Consider the following 10,814-nt stretch of genomic DNA (forward strand, 5'->3'; position numbering starts at 1 on the left):
CCCTTCTCTGTTCTTTCATAATTTCCATACTTAACTGCCTTTGGCCCTAGCTACCTAGGCCAATCTTGTCCTATTACTTTTCACTTCATCTGGTATCAAGGGGCACAAAGGAACCAGGAAGAATGATTCCACTGTTTCCTTCCCACCCTACCCTAAACTTGCCATGACTGAAGTGTAGAAAAACAAAACTATGTTGAAGATTTTTAAAGGAGTGTTTTACTGAGACATGAAAAGAAAATAAGTAAAAACAATGTACAAAATCATGAAATGGGATATATTCAGATAATGCTTTGGTGTTCTAAACTTTAATTTTATTGACTTTTGCAGTTTTAAGAAAACCTACCCAGTACTTCTTACCTTCTACCTCAAACCTGGATATTTAAATTTGGAGTGGAGAGTTAGTCCAAATCCCAACTCTCCCATTTAAAAACATGTGCTCTAGGGAAAGTCAGTTGGCCTCCTCATTGTTTCCTCATCAATAACAACTAATAATTATTGAATAATTATTATGTGCAGGGCACTATTCTAAGTATTAAGTGTATTAATTCATTTGATCTTTCTAATGGCCCTGTAGAGCTGTTACTGTGTCCATTTTATAGATGGAAAAATTGAGGCATGGAGAAATAGTTTGCTTAAGGATACAGAGTTAGTGGGAGGACCAGGATATGAACCCAAGAAATATTCCTTTAGAACCTAGCTCTTATCTAGTTTATGTTGATTTCCTATTAAAATTGATATATTTACTTCATGAAGTTGTTAGCACTAAACTAGGTACTTAAATGAATCAGTTAGCATAGTACTTGGCAATGGTATGCATTCAAATATTCACTTTTCTTCCCATCCTCCAGCACCCACTTTCTGACCTGAACTGACTTATAGTCATATTTTTGGTCCTCCTAGAAATCTTTTTTCCTCTGGGTTTTTGGCATTTTAAAAATTTATTTGAAGTGTGAAGCAAAGAGTGTATGTGTGTGTATGTGTGTAGCAAATTTTTTTTTCTTAATCTATTTTCCTAATTAACTTTGTGGCATTGGTGACAGTGTCATTTTTTTCATGAAGGATGTTATCACAGAAAAAATTTTTTTAATTTAGGATAATACCACCTGTTCAAAGAGCATGTTTGTTTTTGAGTTACCCAGTAAGTTTCTGTCTGTTAGATGCTTCAGCTCTTAGCTTGTAGATAGTGTTTTTCAAGTCCTGTGAATGCCAGGTTCTTTGCCTGGTACAAAGATGTGAAAATGAATGAGGCAGTCACCTGCAAACTGACTTGATTTGATTGGAATTAACTTCAGGTTATCATCAGCATTATTTCTCTTGTCAGTAACAAATCAAATTAAAAACATGCATGTTTTCTTTTTTTTTTTTTTTTAGCTGCTTTTTCTGTTGTTGATTTTTATGTCATGTTTTCTTAAAGACCATTTCTCTTTCTTTTGTGAGCATTCTGTTGTATTGGACTAACTTTTGATCAGCAGTTTGCCCATTGTCATAAAACATCTTTGGATAAAGATAAAGGCACTTGAAAGCGAGGAAGAATACCTCTGGCTTTAAAGAAAAAGATTCTGAATGTAACCCTAAGAACTCTGCTTGTAAATAAGAATAGCTTTTTATTTTGTATCAATAAGAATTATACATTTTAGGAAATAAAAACTTATCAAACCACTTATTGAAGTATTTTCCATGAAAACTGGGAAGCACTTCATAGAACTGTATGGAAACTTCTTGAACATGATTCCAAATGTCTCAAGTTTTCCATATCTTAATTTTGCAGAGATTAAAATATTGCTTAGTTTCCTCATTTGTTGGCAAATACTTTCTACCCATATCCACAAGTAATTCTGTGAAATATGTATAATTTTCTGGGGTTAATGTAGTCAGTATTAGGCTTTCCAATCTAATCATACTATAAATGATATAGAACCTGCAGTAGTGAAGTCTCTTGACTGATAAATTTGCCTGTCTGTATATATATATAAAGATGTGAACTAGAATATTCTGCTACTTCCTCTTTTCCTGTCTAAACCCTTTTTCAAGTCCCATTTAAGTTCCCCCAGTTGCTCAAACTGTCATTTTGTCTCCCTGCACTGAACTCTGTATTTTATCCCTTCATGCTTGATTGTATATCTTATTAGTCTCCAGTTGTTTCCTGGGAAGAACATTAGGATGCCTACTCTTTTTAATGTCCCACCATTGCATCTGCCAATCAGGTCAAGGAGCCAGCCAGTCTGTAACTAGGAACAGGTCAGGGATGAGATCATTGACATCTCAGGATCTAAAACTCTTCAAGCTACATCACTCCTCTTTTTCAGTTTATCCACTGATAGCTATTACTTACCCAACAGTGGACTTTTTTTCTTATAGGTAACATTTTGTGGTCTTCAATATTAAGAACACTGTTACATAGATGTAGCCAAAGAGTAAGAATCTCTGCTATTTTCCCAAATTATAAAATGCATTCTGAAGCTAAATTTGATGCTTGGGAATGTATGCTGTTATAGATATTTTACCCCATTATATATCCAATCATGTTGCTAGGTTTTAGTTATATTTTAATCATTAAATTATTTAAAGTCTTTTAAATAATAGATAATATATAAGTTTTGAACATTATCCTAGTAAAATATTTTGAATGAACATTAGTATTTCATTTCCTTAAATTACTAATTTATTATTAAGTTACTCAGTGGTAATACAGAAAGTTACTATGGTTGTAATCATTTTGCAGTATATATGTGTGTCAAATCAATACTTTGTATACCTTAAACTTTCACAGAGTTATATGTCAAATATACCTCAATAAAGCTGGGAAAAAATGTTACTCTGTGAGTATTTTTATAATAACTTGTAAGTTAAACTAATCATAAAATAATTCAGACCTTTACATGTTATACCAGTAGGACAGAATTTGAAAAGTAGCAGTTGTTAAAACATTTAAACCAGTTTCATTTCAGTAAGTATCATGGGACTCCATTTTCTCTCCAAAGTAAGAAATGTTCTAAACGAATGTAGGGAACAGAACAGTAATAACTGGGATTAAATTAAATGATATGAAGCACATGTGGCTTCTTTGAGCACTTATGACTTAAATGTGAATGTGAAATCCCATGGGATATTATTATTTGTTCCTTAACTAAGGAACAAAACTTTTTCCTGACTATTAAATTCTAATGATGGTTTACTAAATATTTTAATAGTGATTTTATTTTTAATAGGCATTTTCTGGAATATAGATTAAATAAAACTAAACTAACTATATATGTGATTTTATTTATTTTTTTCTTTAAGGAGTTTCCATTGCTGAAAACTACTTGGAAATAGAAGGAATGGCTAATTGTCTCCCATTCTATGGAGTGATGGATTTAAAAGAAATTCTTAATGCTATATTAAACAAAAATGCAAAGGAAGTTTATGAATGTAGACCTCGCAAAGTGATAAGTTATTTAGAGGTATGCATTATTAGCTTATGTAAATTGGTTAGATTTTAAGATACTTAACTGTTCCTTAATAAAAGAGTAAATGGTTTCAAAATAGTAAAGTTTTTATAAGGTTTATTATCTGTTTGCAAGAGGAAATGCTATTAATAAAAGAAAACTCCATTAAAAGTTGAACATCATAGACTGGTTGTGGTAGACTCTATCAGGGATCCTTACTATAACATTATTTCTTGAGTACATATTGAGGAAGAGCCATATGCATGAGAGACTTTGTTGTGAAGTTCTTTTTGTTTTGTTTTTAGAAGGTATCAAAAATTCCTCCACCTTTATACCAAATACTTGTCTGAAAAAGAGCTATAATATGATCTTAAGCCCTCATCTGTTCAGGAGCAAAAGAGGGGTGGGTAAGTGAAAGATGTAGATTATTGAATAAATGGAAATTTTAATTTTCTAGAAATATCTACCACAAATGAGAAGTGTAACAGTGGGTTAAAAAATAAATTCAAAAGTAACAGAGAATGGATGACGAGTGTAAGTTTTTTAATGTCCAAATGTTGGAGAGTAGTGTTAAAATAGTAGTGATTGTCTCTGTATTTGAAGTTCTATCCCTCAGGGTTGACTCATGTTATTTTTAAAACAAACCTGAACTTTTAAAATAAAGTATATTTTCTTCCTTTAAAAAGTGAGCCATTTGTGTTTACACTGTGATCATGGTGGGCCCTGCATTCTGAGGGTCAGACTTCCTCAACAGGAAAGTCCATTTTTACCCTTGCTGAAGATTGTATTCAGTAGCATTCCATGAATCCCTCCAAAGGTTTGTCCTGTGGAACTTACCAGCCTATTGTGGAAGCATTTCAACACTGACAATTTCTAGGGACTCCAAAGGAATCTTTTCATGTGAAAGAGTTAATATAAACTAAATAAATGTTGAGGGAGTTGTGGGTAGCATTTTGTGTATTGAAGAACCATATGGGAAGAAGTAAAATTTTAGAAATTACAGAGGAAAAAAGTTGGGATTGGATACAGATAGTTTTACTAATATTGTACCTCATATTACGTTAAGGCAATAGTGACTATGATTGTTAAGGAAAATAGTCTGATTAAAAAAGAGGAAGAACTTCTGCCAGAACCACAGGAATGCTTCTGTATAAGGTCAAACTGAATAAGATGAATCAGAGATAAAGATAGGAGAGTAAAAGAAGAACCAAGAGAGGAGTGGATATTAAAGTCAAGGGAGGGTGGGGGGGTGGTATAGCTCAAGTGGTAGAGTACATGCTGAGCATGCACAAGGTCCTGGGTTCAATCCCCAGTACCTCCTCTAAATATAAACAAACAAACAAACAAACAAACCTAATTACTTCCCCCTCAAAAAAAAAAAAAAAGTCAAGGGAGGAAAGAAATTTAAAAATAAATAAGTAGTATCACATTCTCTATAGGGTAGTAGTTGCTGAAGACCATCAGGTGTGGCTGTTAGATGGCAGTGATAACCTTGAAGAGTGCCATAATGGAAAAGTGGTAGGGATAGTCAAAGAGTGGGAGCAGTGGTGAGAAGTGTAGGCAGCAATTCACAGGGTGGTGAAGGGAATAGAGATTAACTCGTTTGTACTGAATTTGGTGGAAAAGATTGATAATAATTAAAGTGCAGAAGTTCCAAAGGAGCCAGGAAGGGAGATGAGATAAAAATATAAGCTTTAGAAAGGAGAAACCATTCCCTGAATCAAGAACAGAAGAGGGGAGGTCTTTAAAGTGAAAGTAAAAATACTTTGGGAGAAACTTGAGAGAAGTCAGGTATGATATATGTGGTAATAGAATAGGAGAAGTTATCTGCTGAGAGTGAAGAGGCTGGGGAGGCACTGAAGATTTGAGTATATTGGAAACGATCTGAAAATAAGAGTAGTAGGTACTGTAAGAGAAGGTTGATTAGAGAAAAATTCAATGTCCAATTTTCGTTAAGGGTTAATAAATGCTAATGCTGGTATTGGATCTAGCCAGGACAGTTTTGTGATTCTCCAACAATGCTTTAGTAGAATTTATCCAAGGGTAGGGATTAGCAAGAGGAGTATGGTGGAAGAACAAAAGGGTGAGTAAGAAAATTTGAACACATATTATATATTAGAAACGGTTAGATCCTAGAGGGATATAAAGATGAATTAGATTCTAGTAGGAATCTGCCCTTAGATTCCAGTTGGAATCTAGAAGGAATGCAGGAAGCTGGAGATAGTATCTTTAATATCTCACTAACTTCATAACTGAAGTAGGAAAAGATGACAGAAGGGTGCTGGTGGGACAGGAGAAGTAGGCGGGATTGAGGAAATTAAAGGTCAAAGTGAAGAAAAAGAAAAAGTTTAGTTGGAATAAAGGAAGTAAGATGGTTGGAAAGACTATGGGAAGAGAGTATATGGTTAGAGAGAATAATTTAGGATTGAAGATCTTTGAAAAACAATTAAAAAAAAGTAAATATTCAAAGAAGCTAGCTTCAGTAATGCTATTTACCCCCAATCTGTTGGTCTTCCCTGTCTCAGAAAACAGCATTACCATACCAGAAATGTGGACATTATCCTTGATTCTGCATCCCTCATAACCAGTCCATCAGCAAGTTTTGACTTGACCTCCAACTCATGTCAGGAATCTTTATAACTCCCTCCATCTCCACTATTACCACCATAGTCAAAAACTTTTACCAGGGATTGCATTGAATCTAGATTGCCTTGGGTAGTATGTTCATTTTAGCAATATTCTTTCAATACAAGAGCACAGTATATCTTTCCATCTGTTTGTGTTGTCTTCAGTTTCCTTCATCAGTGTCTTACTGTTTTCTGAGTACAGGTCTTTTACCTCCCTAGTTAGGTTTTCCTAGTTATTTTACTCTTTTTTGTTGCAATGGTAGATGGGATTATTTCTTTAATGTTTCTTTCTGAGCTTCATTATTAGTGTATAGAAATGCAACAGATTTCCATATATTAATTTTTTTATACTGGAACTTTATTGAATTCATTTATTAGTTTTAATAGTTTCCTGGTGGCATCTTTAGAATTTTCTATGTATAGTATCATGTCATCTGCAGATAGTGACACTTTTACTTCTTCCTTTCTGATTTGGATTCCTTTTATTTCTTTTTCTTATCTGATTGTTGTGGCTAGGACCTCCAATGCCATATTGAATAAAAGTGGCAAGAATAGGTATCCTTGTCTTGTTCCTGATCTTAGAGGAAATGTTTTATGCTTTTCACTATTGAGTATGATGTTGGCTGTGGGTTTGTCATATATGACCTTCATTATGTTGAGGTATATATAATCCCTCTATGCCAACTTTGTTAAGAATTTTTATCATAAATGGGTATTGAATTTTGTCAAAAGCTTTTTTTGCATGTGTTGAGATGACTATATGGTACATATACTATGGAATACTACTCAGCCATAAAAAAGATGAAATTTTACTATTTGCAACAACATGGATGGACTTGGAGGGAATTATGCTAAGTAAAGTCAGTCAGAGAAAGACAAATACTGTATGATATCACTTATTTGTGGAATCTAAAAAATATAACAAACTAGTGAATGTAACAACAACAAAAAAAACAGACTCACAAATACAGAGAACAAATTAGTGGTTACCAGTGGGGAGAGAGAAGGGAGGAGGAGCAATATAGGGGTAGAGGATTAAGAGGTACAAACTATTAGATATAAAATAAGCTTATAGGATATATTGTACAACAAAGGAATATAGCCAATGTTTTATAATAACTATAAGTGAAACATACCCTTTAAAAATTGTGAATTACTATATTGTACACCTGTAACTTATATAATATTGTACATCAACTATACCTCAATTTAAAAATTAACTAATTATTAAAAAATCCTCCCACTAGGACTGCAGTGATTGCCTACAAGACTCCTACTTCTCTTCTTGGCCTACCTCAAACCATACTTCACAAAGCAGCCATACTTTTAAAATATGAGACAAATGTTAGTCTCCTGCTTAAAAACCCTCTGGTTACTTCCCTCTGCATTCAGATTAAAACTCAAATTGTTCACCATGTCCTAAAAGGTTATCTGGCCCCTGACTAACTCCCTTTTTTGTTCCTCTCTTTCCTTTAGTAACTATGCTGCACCCACACTGACCATTCAGTTCTTTCTGCTCCCTCTGCCTGAAATGCTTTTCATTCCCTGTGAACTTTGCATCATAGTTCCTTATTTATTTATTTATTTTTGCATAAAATGAGCCAGGTATGGACTTTATTCTTCACAGAAAATTAACTATTTTGCCAAATTATTTAAGAGGTAAGCTTTTTAATTAAGCTGTAGTCTCCTTTATAAGGATATTCTAACTTCTCGGAACTAAACATTATGATAATTAAATAAGAACTATTTAAATTGTGATCAGTTCAGATGTTCCAAATATTCAAAGCTCTTCAGAATAGGAAGCTGCCACACATTTCCTGTCTTTGAAGTTTTTACATCAAATTCACTACCCAGGTTGTGCATAGTTCCTTATTAAATTGAAAGTTTAAATGTCACCTTGAGAAAGCTTTTCCTAACCACACAATCACTTTCTGTCATGTTGCCCAGTTTAATTTTGTGCGTTATTACTCACTGAAATTTTCTTTGTCTTCTTTCTCTCTTCTCCCTGCACTAGAATGTCAATTTCACAAGAGCAGGATCTTATTTGTCTTGTTCTCTCTGTGTTCCCAGAACCCTGCAACAGTGACTAGCACATAATTAGTGTTTAATTAATACTTCTTGAGTGAATGAATACTAAAATAGTAAAATCAATTTTCTGTCTTCCTTGCCAGTAAAAACATGTTTTCTGCTTCATGGTATCTCACAGTAAAATATATGGCTTTCTCTCCACAGGGAGAAGCAGTGCGTCTGTCTAGACAGTTACCCATGTACTTACCAAAAGAAGACGTCCAAGACATTATCTGCAGAATGAAGCATCAATTTAGAAATGAAATTAAAGGATGTGTTCATGGTCGCCCATTTTTTCATCATTTAACCCATCTTCCAGAAGCTACATGATTAAATATGTTTAAGAAAATTTGTTACTATTATTGAAAGTGATTTGGTCACAAAGTAATATGAGTCAATTTTTAAACCATCTCTGTACTATCACGTGTTAAATGGTTGTTTTATAAGTAAGGATTCACTGGCTTATTTGTATATTGAAAAAAATTTCCAAAACTGTGGAAAAATCAAATAAAGTAATATAGACTATTACTTGATTTTATTCTCAAGAAACAGCCTTCATAATAATTACTGGTTGTAAACTCCAAATTGAAAAATACCTAATATTCTTGGGTGGTTGATTTACAAGGTCCTATGGATTGAATTGTGCCCTCCAAATAATATGTTGAAGCCCTTACCCCCAGTGTGATGGTATTTGGAAATGGGCTTTTTGGGGAGGTAATTAGGTTTAGATAAAGTCATGAGGGTGGGGCCTTCATGGTGGGATTAGTGCCCTTATAAGAAGAGGTACCAGGGAGTTTGCTTATTCTCTTCTCCCTCCCACCCCATCCCCGCCATGGGAGGATAGAAAAAGTGGCCCTTGTTACCCAGGAATAGAGCTCTCACTGGAAACCAAACCAAGGTTGGCACCTTGACCTTGGACTTTTTAGCCTCTAGAGTTGGGAGAAAATAAATGCCTATTGTGCTTTTAAGTTACCAGTCTATAGTATTTTGTTATGGTAGCTTGAGCTTAATACACTGGGTCAGTTCTGTACAAGGACATATTACATAGGCTCAACTGATACACTTGATAACAGATTATCAATTTTGTGTAAACTAGGATAAAGAGACAAGGAGTGGGGAAAAGTGAGAAAATGAAATTCAGAGTAAGAAGAAAAAACATTAACTTCAAAAATCCTGCGATTTACCCTCTATTTTGGGATAACAGTTGAGAAATTGCTGTCTCTTACGGAAATTACTGGTTTCTGGGATCAAAATTTATCAGAAAACATGAGACGATCCAGATTTTTAAACAAAATTGAGATTAAAATTATTCATTGTGCATGTGTCCTTTCAAAAACCAGATCCCACAAGCACACCAAAATTATTTACAAAAAGTTGAAACTTGACTTTTAGTATATTTGTTTTATAAAATGTTACACTGGATACAATGTCTTCATATTCCTATCACCTGTAATTCTCAAGGAGTGTTTAAATTCTTAAGACTCTTGTGTTGAGGTACAAATTGTGATACCTGGAATTCTACCTGTAGCCCAGGACACTATCCTGTTTTCAGTAACCCAAATACTGGGGCTTTTTCCCCATTATTCCCTTTAAAAATGTGGAGCCTGCCTCTGGGAGACCTTCCTGAGAGTAATTCCTTTTAATTTACTGGGTAAATTGAGGAAAGAGGAGTTAATAGAGATATAGAAAATAATGAAGTCTGCGTCATTTGTGCCAGTCCTAAGCAAAATTTTGGACTCATTTTCTAGCTAATACAGTCTATTATAAAAGGTGCTACGACACTTCTTGGATGAATAAACATTTTGCTTTCTCTTTCCAGTCATGGATTCTGCCAAATCAGGTTAGTTGTAATAACAGCAGGTATTTACCATCTATTTGCTAGAAACAGTATGCTCTTACCTTGTATGATCTCATTAATCTTCCCAATAGATCCAGGGTTACTGTAGGTACTACCGAGACTCTAATCCCAAAGCTCGTGTTCTTTACCATTTTCATCCTGCCTGCCATGAGAAAAAGGTCCTAGTGGTTAGGGTCGACGTATTTGTGGGGAGAAAGGAAAAATGTAAAACAATCCCTGACGCTGCTCTAAGGAATGTAGGTCAACTTTGAGCGGCAAAATTTTTCTGAGTCTAGTGAGCGGATTGGGGCCAGCTCTGTAGAGGCCCCACCTCCGAGGTCGTCGTTGTGTTCAGGTTGGGGGGGGTGGGGGCAGGGGGTGGAAGCTCCGCCCCCGCGCACCGCCCTCAGCTGCCCTCTCGTCCCCCAGAATCCCCGGCGGTAGCGGCGCCGCGGGACAAAATGGCTGGAGCGGGCGGCAGCGATGGCGAAGCCCTGGCTCCCAGGATAGAGGTAACGGCCGCTGCTAATTGACAAACTGGCTCTGGGGATTAAGGGCGAGGCAAGGAAGTCTGGAGGGAAAGGAAAGCCTCATCCCACATTGCCATTTTTCCCACTAGGTCTCGGCTTGGCTGGGAAGAGGGAGGACTCTTAAGGTGTGCCCCCAAGGGCCTTGCGTAGGATCCCGGCCTGGGCTATAGTACAGGGGTGACGCCGAAGCCACGCGGGGATGAGTCTTGAAGGCCCCTTTGGGTGCCCTGTAGGTAGTCATGTGTGGTCCCTCAGTGCCTACGAGGTTTCAACTATTTAACGCACTGAAAGTGTTAGACCTGAATTCAGATGGACAGATTTCTGT

The 10,814-nt window shown here is 35.5% G+C and overlaps 1 protein-coding gene across 6 annotated transcripts in view; it reads left to right on the forward strand.

The window, feature by feature from the left end:
- Positions 1–8,655, forward strand: part of PMS1 (PMS1 homolog 1, mismatch repair system component) — a 108,428-nt gene extending 99,773 nt beyond the window's left edge. For all 6 annotated transcript variants that reach the window (XM_045520444.2, XM_045520439.2, XM_010960033.3 and 3 more), the window contains 2 exons: positions 3,283–3,443; positions 8,288–8,655. In XM_045520444.2, the coding sequence (XP_045376400.1) occupies positions 3,283–3,443; positions 8,288–8,452 (326 nt within the window). In that variant the 3' untranslated portion in view covers positions 8,453–8,655. The remainder of the gene's footprint in view (positions 1–3,282; positions 3,444–8,287) is intronic.
- The last annotated feature ends 2,159 nt before the right edge of the window (positions 8,656–10,814 follow it).

Source organism: Camelus bactrianus, chromosome 5 (assembly GCF_048773025.1).
Source record: "Camelus bactrianus isolate YW-2024 breed Bactrian camel chromosome 5, ASM4877302v1, whole genome shotgun sequence".
Lineage (NCBI taxonomy): Eukaryota > Metazoa > Chordata > Mammalia > Artiodactyla > Camelidae > Camelus > Camelus bactrianus.